Below are 17,621 nucleotides of genomic sequence, written 5' to 3'. Positions count from 1 at the left end.
TCTTGGACAAGACATAAGAGTTGTACAAGTATTCCACTCACAGGCTGGCAATCACTTATCAATAATTGATCAAATGGCCTGCACTATTTCAGTTACTTTTGATTTTAACAGTTTATCTTCAGTTTTTCAGCACATGTGTTTCTCCGAGTTCCCAGACACAATTTATGAATTCTCTAAAAGCTTTATAACCAAAAGAATGCAAGGAACACGGCGCGCACCTACGGCCTCTGAGCAAGGTGCTCTCTCCCGTCCACATCGTCACGGAAAGCTTCCCTGGCAAATGTGGTCAGTTTGTGTGCTCACCGATTTTCCAGCGTGTGTCTAGAAATTCCTTATTGAAAGGAGATGAGTCTGTCTTATCATCTGGCTTTTTGTTTTCCAATGTGAGGGGAGCAAATGTAATCCAAACCTTTGCTGTCTGATCATTTTTTGGGCAGGGGCTCAGGGAGAGTTGAAGAAACAAATAGAAAGAAGAAGGAAGGAGAAAAGGGAAAGAGTAGGATAAAAAACATGCTGACCAGGGAAAGGGTTTACCCAACACCTACTTAAAACTAGGCAGAGTGATTTCTCCAATGAGAATGTGAAAGTATACTATATCGAGATTCTCTGAATATTCTGATTCCCGAAGGAAGTCTCTGAATGTAACATTTAATATAATAAATGTCTTGTCTATAATTTTTTGTTTTAACCTTAAACTTCTGTTAATTTCAACTATTATGTACGCAACTGTGAATATTCAGATAGTCAAAATAAAACAAAAGCATGATTTGAAAGAAGGTGGAGAAGGTCTTCGAGCAGCTGACGGAGCTCCCATGCCACCCACGACATGCTTTACATCGCGGGCACAGCCCTCCCACTGTCGCTTTGGGTCCATTTCCTGCCCCTTTAATTACAAGTGACGAGGTGTCTGAACTGGAGTGAGCTTCACAAGGTTTCGTGGGACCATTTTCTTTGCAACCCCGGTACTAAACACAAAACAGTACATAGAGAGGGCTCAACAAGTATTTAGTAAGGCGGGAGAGGATTAGAAGCAGTATTTTGTACTGGGGGTTCTTGGACACAAGTACATACAGTTGGGAGAAGTTGTAGCTGACAGCCTGAAATCTATAGAAAGAGTGAGAAAAATCATAAAGACCAGACATCAAGGTTGCTCAATGAAAGACACACAGTCCTGTATGTCTTACTAACCTCTCAGGGATTAGAGCGCAGATACAAAAACAATTCTCATCCGTAATAATGATCCCAAGTCATTAGGAAAATATTATATTTTGTTTAATATTCATTTAATAAAAGCCAGGGAAGTATACAGCGCACTTTTAAAATATTTCCACTGGAGAGGATATTAAAATATTCACACAACCTAGCCTGGGGTGGAAAACTTAGTTCCATCCCAGGCTAGGTTTCCTTTTCAAAATGTAATCTTGATGATACAATATTGTGTACCTGGAAATAAATTCCTCGGTTCTATTCCAGGATGTTTAGCTCAATAGTATCTTTTGTAGACATAGAAAGGCTTTGTGACTGATTAACCTTCCCAGTACAGAACTTGAATATACTCCACATATCGGATCTTCCTGCTTCAGTTACAAAACAGTACAGGATTGGATCAGCAACACAGTTTAAACTTGTCAATGCAACCGTGATTCTGTATATTTTATAAGTCTGCTTCCCCGACTCGGAGGTAGACATAGGCTCTAAAATGCTGCGAAGCAGCAACATCACATGAAAGGGAGTGAAGCACAGGACGAAAGTCAACGTGATACTAACAAGCAGTTTTACGATTCTTCTCTTCTCCCTGTTTTCCGTGGCTTGATTATGCTGCACCGCTCGGTAGACTTTCCGGTTGCAAATCATCATAATGACCAAAGGTATTGCGTACCCTGTAGATGTCCTAAACAGGTTGAACCTGATTTGCCACTCCTCCAAAGGGTATTTGTCATAGCACAGAGTAAAATTAGACTTCTTGGCATCGCAGTATTCTGTAGATATCTCATCTTCCCACAGAATGACAGCATTGAAGATGGTTTCCACTACCCAGATGGACAGGCTGACCACGAACGCAAATCTTCTTGTTCTCAGGAAAAAAAACTTCAAAGGGTAGACAACCGCCAAGAACCGATCAACAGCGATGCAGGTGAGGAAGGCCGTGCTGCTGTAGAAGTTCATGTACATGAAGAAAGCACACGCCTTGCACAAGCCAGCAGAGTACGCCCAGTTGTCATTGTTCCAAGTGTAGTTAATCCATAGGGGGAGAGTGAGCGTGTACAGCAGATCTGACAGGGACAAACTGAAGAGATAAATTCCTAACTCATTTTCTTTCTTTGCTTGCAGAAAAGACACACAGAGCGACCCAACATTGGCTGGAACGCTGACTATGACCACAAAGATGTAAACTATTGGAAACAAATAGTGATCCAGGTCGTGCTGTTCATCAATGCACGTGCTGTTCATTTTTTCCTTTTTAACGTGGCAATTACATTAGGTCTTAGCAGCTAAACGGCAAAGTAAGTCTTGCCCTGTTTAGATGGTTCTCAACATCTAATTCTCTCTTCCCAGGGCTTCTGCAATTTTTCTTTGCTTCCAAAGGTTCTGATTAGTGCATCAATGCTCTTAAAAAAATGGCTGTGGGTCGCTTTCACACAGATGTCAATGGTGTGAAGTCAGAACCCAGGCACCTGGCGGCTGGCCAGAGTGGCCTGTCAATTTTGACCAGCAGATGTCCACGTGTCTATCACCACGGAATGCTGATGGAGAAGTGTCAAGGGTCAGTCTTTCACAGAGTGGTGTCCCCAGTTTGTTTTCCGTTGTGAAACTCGGGAGACAGGGGCAAAGACAAGTACACCTTTAATCTTCACAGGGATTGATATCTCTTTTTAGAATGCCTCGTTTCTGTAAGAAAAGATGAACTAGAATAGTTTAGATGTTTACCAGATATGTCAGGATTTTGAAACAATCTTCTTTTATTTCACTTGTTAGAGATATCAGAATTGCATTGAATTACAATAAAGGTGTTTATGAAGGAAAGATGACCTCATTGACTTCAGTAGGTGAAGTCAACCTGGGATATTTCACCTGCTTCAAATAAAAAGTATCCAAGGAATGCCAGATTAGAGGGGATTATATTTCTCACTGGACGTGATCTAAGAACACAAGACTAAAATCGAAAAGTCATTCTAAGAGCTAAAAAAGATGACAAATTCACTGATATGTTTGTAATCAGTAAATGCTTTCCAGTACGTGATAAGCTATATGGTTGTATGATTTCACATTTTTTAATGTGTCCTAGGTATAAGCCACTTTCAAAACCAGCTTACTAGCCAAAAAAAATATACCCACAAGAAATTTGATAAAAGCGTTTGGAACTATCACAGCTTACTGAACCTTCATACAGAATTAGATAACATTGCCACTTCTCATTTTCCCTTTGCTTTCTTTGTGGGTTAACTCATTTTTTCTTTCGGATACCCTGTGAAATAGGGGGCAGAATGTCCTCAGTTCTGGCTAAAATCTTGTGAACATCAGTTTCCTCCTTTAAGCCTGGTTGTTTATTAGGTGAGTTCATTTTTTTTAAATAAAAGTTTGAAGTTACGGGTTCATGTAGGAATAGGGAGGCTGCCCTTCTCCCCACACTGGGGCAGAGAGACACTTTCTCTGTCTTCCTTGGCTAGCCAGGCCCGCTGCTGCCTCAGACCACTTATCTGATGGCGACATCCACAGGAAGCGCGGTAGAGTCACTAGGCAAGAGAAGAAAGAGTTGCCTTCTTTCTGTGTGCTGTGGGGCCTATGTACCATCAAAAGACTGCCTTCCAAGTGTCGTTGAACCCCAAGCACAAAAGAGACCTGTCACCACAAGGATTCTTGTTATAGGGTAACTGATATCCAGAGTATATGTTATACATAAGCCATTCTTAAAACAAAATGGAGAACTGAAATCTTCTAGTTTTACCGCACATAAAAATATGAATAGAATGTGAAAAACAGCCCTTTAAATCAACATGTGTCCCTTCCAGAGAGGAATAAAAAAATTGTGACGGAAAAAGGAAGTGGCAGCTGAGATGAGGGAGGCAAACGAGCGGTCAAGCTCTGGATTTCAGGGGGGGCTGGTGTGGACCTGGGGGGGGCAGAGCCTGTGCGTGCCGGAAAACAGGACGGAGCATGGCCTCATGCAGGTAGGAAGTGGTCTTGGGTTGTCACATGCATGCTGGGGTCCAGGAGCCTCTGCCTTCACTGTAAACAAACTTTACAGACATTTGCAGACAGCTGGGCTACTTCTCTGGCTCAGCTTTGGTGCTATGACGAGCTATAACTTATTTAAAAACTTCTTGTGTATTCACAGCCTCTGGGTGGTCCTCATTTCAGAGCAGGGTTTGAGTCTATCTACACTGTTCAAATCTCAGGTTAATAGTAAGTTAATGCTGGATCTTCATTAGTCATCGGGGAAATACAAACTAAAACCACAATGAGTTACAACTACACACTCAGCAGACGAAATAAAATGAAAAAGACAGAAAATGCCTAGCGTTGGTGAGGATGTAAAGAGCCTGGAGCACTTGTGTACTGCTGGTTGGAAAACCGGCACTTGTGTACACCACGTGCGTGGTTCCACAGCCCCTCTTCGAGGCGCGTGCTCGACAGAAATACATGCATATGACTGATTACCAAAAGCCTGGCAGAATGAGGCCGTTCCCAGTAGTGCTCTCTGTAGTATCCCTCAGATGGAGTACTCATTAGCAGTACAATAGATAAGCACATTGCTGTATATCAACACAATTGAAATCCATACATAACTGAAAACGAGCAAATGATTGCTGCATGCAATAACATGGCTGAAGTTCGGAAACGCAGTGCAGAGTGATAGAAAAAGGCAGGAACAAAGCAGCACACACTGTCTGATTAAACACCAGATAAAGCTGACCTGTGCTGTCAGAAGTCAGTCAGTGTGGTGGTGCATTTGCTGAGGGCTGGGTGTTCTGGGAACTGTATTAAATGGCACGTGTGCTTGGAATTTATGTTTCACTAGAGCTCTGTGCTATGTACCATAATCCTGTATTGCACATAAAGAACTAAGTCACATATTAAGCAGTTAATCCTAAATGGTGTCATTGGTAGAACTCAGGCACAATCCTTTACTGTAATGCTAGAGTGTCTTAACTCTGAATTATTTTGTCTTTTGCCTTTTGTACAAAAATACCTTAGAAGTCTGAGAGATTTTTGCAACAATGCAGACTGGCTTTGTTGAGAAGGAAGAGAGTATTTTCTATTTTACATCTAAGTTGTAGCACGAATAGATTAGCACAAGATCTCTAGCTATAACAGTTCTAACTGAAGAAAATGATTTATGAATAATAATCTCTGCAAATTACAGATGAAACAATCCCACGTTTTCTAGAAGACATCACTTTGATGTTCTCCATATGACTACATGGGCTTCAAATAAACTTGTAAGAATCACCATCTCGTATCCCGTCCTCACACCCAATGACAATGTGTTGTTATGTTTCCATATATCTATCACCATGCTTTCTTTGAAAGGAAAAAAGTGTTTCTTTTCAACAAGCTGTAATGGATAATGTAACAATTTTTACCTAGATCAGCTTTTATTTTTCCTATACTAGCCAATATCCTATTAGCACACTAAGAAAAAACAGTTCTGAGTCATAAGGCTGAATTTCGAAGTCTATTGTTTAATTTAGGAATCCTCTGTGAATTGTTTTAAAGTTGAAATTATCTTGCAGGACTCATAATATGTTGATGAAAAAAATGTTAAGTCCTATCGCTAGATCTATCAGTCAATCATGTATCTATTATAAGCCAGAAGAACCATGGTTCATTTCTCTCCTTTCTCAGCAAAGCTGAACTACATTGTTTCAGACAACCGGTTAAGGTGTCATATTAAGCGTGAGAGAGAGAGAGAGAGGAAGAGGGAGGGAGAGTGGTTTCCTTAGGGAGGGGCTGGGCAATGAGTTGAAGAGGGCATTTTGGGGCCTGAGAATTTGTGATGTTCTGTTTCTTGATAAGAGTGCTGATTCCAAAACTACTTCTGTTTGTAAAAGTTAACAAGCTGTTCACTTAGGATATGTGCATTTTTCTGGGTGTATGTTATTGTGATTAAAAAGCTGAAGAGGCCCTGGCTGGTGTGGCTCAGTGGATTGAGAGCCAGCCTGGGAACCAAAGGGTCACCAGTTCGATTCCCAGTCAGGGCACATGCCTGGGCTGAGGGCCAGGTCCCCAGTAGGGGGGCGTGTGAGAGGCAGCCACACATTGATGTTTCTCTCCCTCTCTTTCTCCCTCCCTCCCCTCTCTCTAAAAAGAAATACAATCCTTTAAAACAAGCTGAAAAGTGAAATCAAAGTATGTGAGATGGGATATAAAGAATCTTCACAGTCAATATATGTTTTATCTGTAGATGGACTCATATGCCTTCCTCAAAAAGGATACCATTTAACTTTCTCCCTCACCTATAAAACATAATTCATAAAAACAAAAAATGATTTAAATAATATAACAGTGAATGCACCAAAATTTTTATTATACAAAAAAAATAAAGATTTTAGGCACTGGAAAGAAGTAAATACAAATCTTCCCCCGAGGAAAGCTGCCCAACCCAGACTTGAAAGAGTTCTCACAGGTAGACTGCCACCAAGTATGAACTCATTGAGAGGGAGAGAAGGAGGGGGAGGGGAGAGAGAGAGGGGAGCCACTGTGTGGGAGGTTCAGCAAAATAAAAAACGAAGAGCACCAGATCCACAAAAGCTCTAGAAAGAAAATTAATAGACATGTAACACAGAAGAAGTGTGGCTGACAGCTATCTAGAACTGATGAAGGACATGGAATCCTCCCATTTAGGAAGCCCAGCAAACCCCAACTAGCATGAGAAACCAACAAACGAAGATGGAAATCCACACTTCAACACACGGCAATCAAGCTGCAGATCAACAAAAAAACTAAGAAAAAGAGCCAGCGAGAAAAGATGCACTAACTTCAAAGGATAAAATTCAGACTGACAAAGTACTTCTCAACAGCAATAATAATAGGAATCAGAAGACAGCAGATTACTATTTCCAAATTGCTAAGAAAATGTGTCATCCTATGCTTGTGCAGTGAACAGAACTAAATTTCAAAGTGAAACGTAGCAGAGTGAAACGTAAAGACATGTTCAGATAAATTACCATTGAGGAGACTTATCCCCATAGTCCTTACTAAAGAAAGGCTGTGAGGGAAGAAGGAAGACGACACTAGAAAACAGTCCGTGATGCATGAAGGACTGAATGTACTGTGGAGGACGGAGCTCTGATGACTGCACAGCATCCTGTCCACTACCAGGCCCCTGTGTCTGGGAGAACACCTGGACCACGCGAACGTCCTTTCTCGGCGCAAGGACCGAGAGAGCTGAGTGACGATGGCCTGTGGATGCCCCTTCCTCCTTTATCCATGGGACTCAATAAATATCTTTTCTCTCTAGAGAAAAGATGAATAAAATGGAAAGAATAATTTTAGGAGGACTTACACAATTATCAAAGGAAGAAATTTCTTTCTGTGTAAAAACATTTCCTGTCTCAGCAGAAACAACCACAGACGGAATGGTTTGGTGAAGCAGATACTGGGTGTCTTCTCTGCGGGCAACAGAGGCAGTGGTTGCGGAGGGTGTGTGGGGGCTGCTCGGGAGCTGGAAATGCTCTCAGCCGTCCTCGGGGTGGGGGTGTCTGACCGTGGTGTCTTCACTCCTCTAAGTTTTAATTTTCACAGGGTAAGATAGTATCCACTTCGAAGAGTTGCAAGAATTAAATGGCATTAAGACATGAAGCACAGTACCTAGCACATGGTTAGCCTTTACCGTAGATTAGCTAAAAGGAGGTCACCCCTGGCCATCTACCCAGAGTCTAACAGAGAAGCCAGAGGCATTCCGAGTGCGCTCTGGACGGTAACATTTCACACGCGATACCAGCTCTGCAGATAATAGTTGTTACATTAATTCGTGTGAATCTGAGATTTTAATGGAATACATAATTCTTAGTACTCATACATCTTTTCAGATCGTATGCTCATTAATTAAACTTTGAGAAAAATTATTTTTAGAACCAGCTCTGAGAAGTGTGGAGGAGTTTTCGATTTTGTTTTGATTGTTACCCGTGGCCAAAAGAAGATAATCCACAGGATATTAAAATATATCTGCTCTCCTAAGATAGTCCAAATCACTGATGACAATGATTAAAAGATAGCATGTTTGTCCTCATTGTGATGGGAAATACTTGCCTTCGTTTACTATTTTAATAGCTTCTGAGTAAGACTCTGCTATGTGCCCGACACTTATTAATAATGGAAATATTATTTCCAAGCTTTACATTATTTCTGATAGTATAATAAGTATCACCAGACCATTGTGCTGATGAGGAAACGGTGGCAACCCGTTCTACAGTGAGGGCCTTTCTAGGCTACTGAGCTGTTTTTCTGCCCATTTATTTCAGTTTGCCCATACACTGCTTCTTGAAGAGGAAACAGAGCAGATTCTTTGTGTGTGTATGGATCGTTTACCTTACTATCTGTAAACGCGGATTTTGACATCATGTGACCACTGCTCAAAGCAGAGGGACATGTGTCATCCTCAGTTCTCTCTTACAACGCTCTGCAGTGCCACACATACGCCACCCAAACTAGGCAAACTGTTGCAAACGCCACTGACAATCATACAAAAGTATGTTATTTCCTTAAAGATCTCATCTCATTTTAAAATTTTACACTTACCCATGTTTCTTGGGGCGACGATTTTGTGAAAGCAGGAGCCAGACAAATCTGCTCGCGTGAAGAAGAGAAACCCGCACTGTGGAGCAGACAGGAAATTGCACTTATATTTCAGCACAGACCAATGAGGAAGGAGCACCTTACCAAGAAGGATGCCCCTTAGCTAATGCTGAACCAAAAAAGCTTCCTAAATACCTTAAAATGTGTTTTATCTATTATCTCCTGTAGGATGATTTCATAACTTGCTTTTGTATTTGCATGTTAATTACAACTGTGTGCCAAAATTATTTGGGAACTATTTAATAGAATACGTTAGAATTCAATTATTCATTGACTCATTCATTCATTTGTTCTGTCAACAAATATCTCTATTATACATGTAGGGCACAGTGCTGGGAGATATTTAAGACCTGGGTATAGCCCATAAGAGCTTATCACCTAGTGTATGAGAAAGGTATGTGATGTAAAAACCATAATGCAGTGGCAAAAATGCTCCAAGATAGGTACAAAACCATAGGATGAGTCATTGGATGTCTGAGATAGGAGAGGATGTCGTAGATGGAATCAGGGTGGTCAGCATCCTTGGGGGAAAAAAAACAGCAGAGGAAGGGTGGGGGCTGGGTGTATACTGAGCATGCTTCATTGCTTAACGGCAGTGGCAGCGGAGCTAAGGAAGGTAAGGTAGCTGACTTGATAGCCTTTGGTTCTTTAAAGGATTAGCTGTATAGTATGGTAGAAACATTTTCTCCTTTGAATCTTGAAATAAAAGACAATGATTGCTGAAACCATGCTAAGACTAGTTGAACTAACCGTTTTGGAAAAACCAACAATTTTATGAAACTTGAAAACGTGTGTATGGAAGACGTGGAATGTTACAGCGAACACTCGTGTAGCATGGGAGCCCGGTGACGGCTGCGGCCAGATCTGTAAGTGGTTTAATATGAAGCAGAGTTAGCCCCTAGAACTCTTCACATATAGCAAAGCCAGACAGCACTTTTGAACTTGGCTGTCTTAAACTTTTATTGCAAATGAAGGGGAGGATATTACTTCATAAAGGCAGAATTAATTTGAGATAGAAAACTTTAAATTAAAAAACTCTAATCAGGACAGTTTGAGTGTATTTTTGTAAAAGAATATTAGAGGTTGTTGTTGGTACCTTTTAAAAAGTCTCCCCGGGGATAGGAAAGATGTCTTGTGATATAACCGTGACTTTTAATCTTGAGATTGTTCAGGGTATAGCAGGAATGTAAAGGTTTTCTATGCTTCCCTTGTAGGTCTTTCAAAGAGAATAATAAAGTGATAGCTTATAACGTATAAAGTGTATGAGAACTTGCCAAGCAATTGGGCATATAGTAATGTAAGAATTCAGAATACCTTGTATTTTTACTGAAATAATGAAAAATGTAAGTATAATGTGAAAAGTTAATAATAAAATCCTTAAGGCTTTACAAAAACAAAAGTAGTGGTTTCAGTTTATGCACTCCAATTCTCATTTTTGCTAGGTTTTCATACCAGCATATCTGTGGCATCTGCACACAGGTATTTCGTGACTCTCAGTATCTCCTGTTTTACCTCAATAGACTATACTTTTGCTTTTAGGAAAGGGTATTTTTATATCAAATATTTATGTGTTTTGCTCTTCAAAAAAAAAGGATGTAGTTAAAAAAACAGAGAAACACAAACTTTCACTTTTGATTAAATAGGAGAAGAACCATGGCTGACTTATGTCGAAACATTGCCCATTGTACACAGTGAGACATTTAATAATTTTCATTACATTTGCTTTCTGTTTAGTCCAGGATATTGGGCAATACTGCATTTTCAACCACAGGGTTATGAAAAGAAGAGTGGCAAATCTGAGAGCTGTTGAGTCTCTTGTGATATTTGAAATGCCAACATAAGAAAAAGCCAATTAGCAATTATTCAAAACACTACCTTCAGGGGGTTTGTATGTCTGGTGTGGCAGCGATCTGGTCTTCTGAGCCCACAGAATGGACACCCAACACTGGCCAGTGGCAGGGCGCTTGGGCCACCCCTGTGGGAAGAGGGAAGGGAATGTGGTTCTGCCCAGTTCCAACTTCTCCATGGGGCTGACGGTACAAGAACCGGAGTCTGCTGACGAAGGAGCCTTGATGAGGCTGCCTTGTCGGCCCGTGCAGTTTCAAAAGTTAAAGCAGCATTTGTTTCTTAGAAGGAATTCTTGGGAGCAAAGTGGGAGGAGGTGGAGGCGTGGGAAAGACATTCCTAGGTCTTGAGTTTTAAAAAATTTAGGCAACTCAGGAGAATGGAAAGGACTGGGGCACAGACAACATGCTTGAGAGAATCTCTCTTGAGATAAGGCAGAGCTTCCCACCCCCAAGAACAGAGGAAAGTGCTTTTTCTGCGTGGAGGAGGTGGGGCTTAGGGTCGTGAGAGAGAGAACAGTCATGAGAGCTCAGACGCAGTGGTCTGAGATGGGGACCCTCCACTTTCACTGCCTGCATCCCCAGCCAGCAGCCCTGAGGTGGTCATGGGGTGACAGTTACCCAGATGGGCTGCATGGGCTGGGGAGGAGAGGGAACCTGTGTCTCACTGTCCAGGGTGAGGTCGGATGGGTTGCAAGACTCAAGAACATGGGTGTGATAATCACAGCCCTGGTTGGCGTAGCTCAGTGGATTGAGCGCGGGGCTGCTAAACCAAAGCAACTCAGTGGATTGAGCGCGGGCTGCAAACCAAAGCATTGCAGGTTCGATTCCCAGTCAGGGCACATTCCTGGGTTGCAGGCCACGGCCCCCAGCAACCTGCACATTGATGTTTCTCTCTCTCTTTCTCCCTCCCTTCCCTCTCTAAAAATAAATAAATAAAATCTTTAAAAAAAAAAAGAACATGGGTGTGAGTGGCCTGAGACAGCCTCAGCCAAGCTCCCTGTGCCCGGCACAGCCCAGATGGGGTAGAATGATTTCTGGAAGGCCTTGAGGGGCACAAAAGTGGTGGAAGTCCTCAGCCCTACTTAATGTGTGCTTCTAGTGGCCCCGTCTGTCATCGAAGCGGCCTTCCAACTACGGATGAGGGGCACCCCCAGTGAGTCCGGTATGAGACTCACTGCAAACCCGAACGAGGGCACCTGAGGCCAGCACTGGTAGCAGCCTCTTGGGAGCCAAGGCTTGAGCGACTGCCTCCCAGCTTTGGCAACATGCAAACTCCTCGGATCTTAGGTGGTGTTATGGGCTGAATGGTGTACCCCTACCCCTCTGCCAAAATTCATGTTTAAATCCTAACCCTTAGTACCTCATAATGCAAGTGTATTTGAAGCTAGAGCATTCAAAGGGGTGAGTAAGTTAAAAGGAAGCTGTTAGCACGGCCCTAATCCAGTATGACTGGTGTCCTTATAAGAAGGGATTTGGACACACAAAGAGACACGGGGACATGCATAGCACATAGGAAAACCACGTGAGGACACAGAGACAGGCGGCCATCTGATGCTCAAGGGGAGAGGCCTCGGAAGAAAGCACACTTACTGACACCTTGATCTTGAACTTCCCAGCCTCCAGAACTGGGACAAAATAAATGTCTATAGTTTGAGTCACGAAGTCTGTGGTATTTTGTAATGACAGCCGGAGAACGTTAATACAGGTGGGACCCGGAGGAAAGAGAGGTTGCACTCTGAATTGACGTGGTTAAGTTTCTACCACCTTGGCAGAATGGCAGATCGAAGCAGAATTTTAGCGGACTTACAGGAAAGATAGCATTCTATCGCTTGCATCTGTGGTTGTGTCCTGAGTCCTGGAATCTGCAGGGTTAAGATCACGTATTTGGACCCGAGGTGTGTAATTCAACAGACATTTGTGAAGACTTTGTATAGGGCTATTGAGCAAAGACCTTTTTCTCATTCCTTGTCAGGGGCCTAAAATGTAACTATTAGACAGTCTTTCTGCTGGGTCTGGGAAGTTTTGTTTTCAGGCTTCCTTTCTGAAGATGCCAGTATTCCTGGGAGGGGGAACCTATGAAGTTCTCAGGTAGAGCCTTGCTTGGCCGCTGCATTGCAGCAGAGCTCCTCGGGACCCAGGGCACCAGTTTTCCGAGTGCGGCCCCCGGAGCGGCAGCGTGTGGATGTCGCCCTGGGAAAGCGTGAGAGCTCCAGTTCTCCGTTTCACCCCAGGCCCCCGGAGTCAGACGCTCTGGGGCTGCAGCTCAGCCGTGTGTGTTCTGACGGGTGACTCTGATGCTCCAAGGTTTGAGAGTGACGGGTGTACGGAGTGGGGGCCTGGGTAAGAGGACACTGTGCGGGGTAGGAGGGGAACAGACCCTCTGCAAGGGAGGAGAGTGGAAAGACTTTGTGTCCGAATTCTTCTTTGTTTTGGGTATTTAACCCTATTGTCCTTTCGTCAGTAATTGCATATCTCTTATGCATCATTGTACCATTAGTTCATTTGTCTCTACCTTTTAAATTAAATTGGAGCTAATACAGCCTCTCATTTCAGACTTATAAATGTTTTTGACTTCGAGGTTCAGTAAGAACAGTGCTTGGATATAGTCATAGTTAAAGTGGAGCTATGTTATCAAACTGAAGACTAGAGACTTTACTATCCTAAACACCTTTTTAGAAGACATAGTATTTATTTATTTCTTGATGCCTATAAATTATATAAATAACTTTGATGCTTTCATTATCCCCACTTACTGAAAAGAGCTACCAAATGCTAAGAGGACTACTAACTCCAGATAGTTTCCTCTGATGTGTTGTCGGTGTGCAGGACTGCCGACTAGCTTAAGTTTTGAAGTCAGGAGAATAAGTACAAGTCCTTGTAGAAGTGTCTGCAATGACCAGTTGCTTGTGATGGGGATAGCCAGCTGATAGTTTAAGATTAAAGAGCCAAAAAGTGTTTTCACGAATTCAGGTTAAACCAAGGCATGCACTAACATTTATGGAGGTTTAATCCAAAGGATAGGACAGAGAAGAAATACAGACGCTTGGCAGAAGTCTGAGTGAGGGGGGCAGAGTGACCAGGGACAGGCAGGAGGGATGGTCCTGGAGCCAGCGCGCGTGGCGTGGGTCTCTGTGGCATCAGGGCTGCTGAGGGTTCTGCTGCCCAGCGCTGTGGGTGACGTCAGAACCCACAGAATGGGCGGAGCAGAGATTATCATGAAGATCCAAGAGCAATAGGAATACCTGAAATTTTGTAAAAAAAAAAATAATGCCAGTCTTGTAAAGAGGATGCTAAAACACCATTGCGAATGCGCAGTGATTGAGTAACTCTTTACGGCGTTTACAACCCCCGTTTCTTTCAGTGAGTTCAGTATCGAACTGCAACACTCCTTTCCAAGGGACAAGCCTACCACCTGCCCTCACCTGGAGTGCGGGCTAGGCTCGGTGCCTCGCTCCCAGTGAATGGGACACGGCTGAGTGACGGCGTCTGCTACTTTGGAGAAAGGTCAGAAAAGTGCCCTGACTTCCTCCTCGCAATCTCTCTCTTGGATCTTCAGTCTGCGGGAAGCTGGCAGCCAAATCATGAGAAAAGGCCCCCATGTGATCACTTGTGTAATAACGGTCATTTCCGTTTTTCTCACACCTTGAGGAGATTTGAGCTTCTATGTCCAGCAGTCTGAGGATTTCTTTTTCACCTTATATTTCCTGTTTGCCCTTTTTTGTTTACTAGAAACTTCATTGTCTAATGGTTTCCTGAGCGCAGGATATAAACTTGAAATGAGAGATGTTTTCTGGAGTGAAGAATTACTTTGCTGTATGAACTAAGAGGAACTAGTGGTTTGTCCTGGCAGCCAGGCTAATTTTTCTGTTAAATACTTTGTGTTTCTGCTTCTGCAGATTCCGCACATTGCACAAATACTTGTGGCGTGCCTCCCAAGGGCAAGGCGCAACTGATGCGCTGTAGGGTGACTTAGGCTGGGGACAGCTTCCACTTCCTGATTTCACGTACATGGTATTTTCCTCTATTATAACCCTGGCACTTCCCGTCTAGTGACATTATTAGACATATGTTATGAGCATATTTATAGAAATAAAATCCCAGGGTTGGGAGGAAACTTAGCATTTACTCGACGCATCATCCTTGGTGTCACAAGCGTATGTTCGTGATACGGTCTTTCCTGTAAGTCAGTTGCCCAACTGCTCGGCTCGCTGTCTGCCGTGCAGCCCGGCACCCGGGAACAGACACAAGTCACACACAGTAACCATACCGTTCACTCAGCTTTTACTGAATGCAGGTTCACTGGAAGCAGAACATCAACACACATTAATATTCCACTCACACTCTAGCAATCTAAGAGAAATATAATACACACACACAGCAATCAGTGGGGAATAATGAATCCAAGCCCCAGAGTCTCAGTCTGCAGGTCTGGGAGACAGCACGGTGGGCAAGGGAGTTGTCAGCGTCTTTCAGGGAAGGCTCTCCGGAGCCAGGTGGGCAGAAGGGCAGACAAAGTCCTCAGTTCAGCAGGGCAGAGCCTCCGGCGGCCAGTGCCAAGGGAGATCAGAGGGGCGTGGGGCAGCACTCTGGTGTGTGGAGCTCGGCTGTCTCAGCAGTGGCCGGGAACCCACCTCAGTTACACCTTGAAAGTGGAGGACTCCACCCTTCTGGGTCTTTTCAATAAATGTCTTGGCACCCCTGATGCCAAGTGGGGAGTTTGCCCAGGAACCTATGGGTGGCACATGGCTATTCTGCTCGGCACCCCTGATGTAACAGAACCACTGGATTCTGTTGCTCTGGGTTCTATTGCCCGCTGCCAATAGGAACTGTGACTCCCAATGCCAGGGTCTTATGAAAAGGAACTATTATTAAAAACATTAAACAGGTTTAGAATAATGGTGGAATTCTGCTATTAAATCCCATGTTCTTTAGAAAGGAAAAACCCCACCCAGGGACACATAGCCCTGCCTCCCTTTGCCAAACCGGGCCAGTCGGAGGCACCACGTCTCAGGAAAAGAAACAGAAGTCTGTAGCTCAGCTGGGCAGGTTCCCGTCTGTCTGTATTCCGGCTTCTTCCCGTCATCCATGCTCAGGCTAGCTAGGCTCCTGCTCTTAACCCAAAACTGTCTTCTCATGGTAGGTGGGTCGGGGGGGGGAGGGGGTCCTCCTGCATCTTTTCAAACCAGGTGGTCAAGAGCCTGCATGGCTGTTCCATGGTCAAGAGGCTCCTCCTTCCCCAGCCACACAGTCAAGAAGGCAATGGCTACCCTGTGCCTGGGTTTAAATCCTGGCACGGATCTTCCTCTGTCACCCCATTTCTCACTCCTCACACACTGGGTTACACCTGCCAGTAGTCTGGTTTCTTCTGCCTTTCTTGGCTGCCATTGTTACTCTGGGCAGGCATGGCCCGGTGATGTAGAGCTAGCGGCCTTCCTGCTCTCCTGAAGCACAGCCAGCCCCTTGGCTATATCGCCTTATGGGTTAGAGTCAAGCCCGTCTCCCTGGCTCCAAGCAGAGGCACGGCTTTTAGCATTACTAAAACACTGGCCAAGCTCTTCAGACATTCAAAGTAACTCTCAGTGGCCCTGCTCCATCTACCAAGCAAGAGCTGTGGGGACTGTCTCTGTTTTGGGGGGACCTCTAGCTCAGCACTTGGGTTACACTGATGCCAAGTGTGGAATTTCCCCAGAAGCCTATCTATGGGTGGTCCCCCTTTGCAGACACAGGTGCTCCAACCTAAGGTGGAGATATCTTAAGTGTGTCTCCTTGCCAGATGTGTCTGCTCTGACTTGGGCAGTTCCTTTCTTGAACCAAAGTGTCATGGCTGGCTGACAGCCATTTGGTTGACATGAATGACTCCTCTTTGCTTATATACATTATACTACTTTGATGGGACCAATGCCATTTTATTGGTCCTGCTCTCCACACTTGGCTTTTCATCTATTGGGGCTCCCGCTCATGCTTAACGTATTGTGTTAGAACAGAAGGATCAGAGTGAGTTCTGGGAAGGTAAGTAAATCTTTGGAAGTTGGATATTTACTAACTTGTATCACAGACTGGTGGCAGTAGGGAAGGTAGAGAGCTCCTATATGTGTGGCGCTAGGCAAACAAGAAATAGAAGAGAACAAGTGATCCAAATATAGGGGACTGTGTAACTTACCACCCAAACCAGAACACTTTTGAGGATGAAAGGGGCACCATTTATAATTATGTTGGGACAATACACACAGCTGGCACTCTCCTTGGCAGCTGATTAGACCTATAGTAACTTAAAAAGAAAGAGCAAGAATAGCTGCTTTCTCTGTAGCCTCGCAGAGAGCTCTGCAATTTGCTCCAATGCCAAGGAAATCAGACATCTCAGATGAATATTGGATGTGGCAAAAATCCCAGGACAATTCACAACTTCCCCGCCCATCTAAACATCCATAGTCACCATAATGGAGAACCTTATCACCTACTGTTTGCCAAGCGTGTAACACACGCAGCTAAAAATTGACCGAGTGCCTATTACCTTACTTGTATTTAATCATGTCCCCATGCAGCTGCTCTTCCCGTTTCATCTATAGGACAGGGAAACAGGCTTAAAAAGCTACGTGACTCGACCAAGGTGACAGCTGAGTTGGCGCTCGGTTAGGGGCTGCCAGCCCCTGGGTCAGCCACTGTCCGGCACTGCCACCAACTGGCACGTGGTAGATGTGCTCTGAAACTGACGGTAGAGGGCATGGCAGGGCGTCCTCTACTTAGTTGCCTTGCCAGGCCTTGAACGTCCACTTCACCTTCGCTAAAGTGCTGTCACCGGGGAGGCCCGCGGAGAAGCAGCTGAGTGAGCACACAATAAGGTTGGTGCAGGACCCGGACAAAGGCCCGAGCGGAAAAGGCTCGCTGGCCTCCCCCACATCAGTACCGCGACTGTCTCGGCGACCTGTCGCCCGCACCCAAGATGGCGGCAGAGGCGTCTGCAGCCTCTTGCCCTTT

General features: G+C 44.2%; 1 protein-coding gene across 1 annotated transcript; it reads right to left on the bottom strand.

The window, feature by feature from the left end:
* Positions 1-955: 955 nt before the first annotated feature.
* Positions 956-8,823, bottom strand: GPR65 (G protein-coupled receptor 65). The gene is made up of 2 exons (XM_028508122.2): positions 8,743-8,823; positions 956-2,889 (listed from the first exon to the last, which is right to left on the bottom strand). Exon 2 carries the CDS (start codon positions 2,449-2,451, stop codon positions 1,465-1,467), a length of 987 nt encoding a protein of 328 aa, XP_028363923.1. The 5' UTR covers positions 2,452-2,889; positions 8,743-8,823; the 3' UTR covers positions 956-1,464.
* Between the last annotated feature and the right edge of the window lie 8,798 nt (positions 8,824-17,621).

The sequence above is a fragment of the Phyllostomus discolor genome, chromosome 1 (assembly GCF_004126475.2).
Source record: "Phyllostomus discolor isolate MPI-MPIP mPhyDis1 chromosome 1, mPhyDis1.pri.v3, whole genome shotgun sequence".
NCBI classification, from domain to species: Eukaryota; Metazoa; Chordata; class Mammalia; order Chiroptera; family Phyllostomidae; genus Phyllostomus; species Phyllostomus discolor.
The sequence above is the reverse complement of the archived record's forward strand: the minus strand, read 5'-3'. Positions and strand labels throughout refer to the sequence as shown.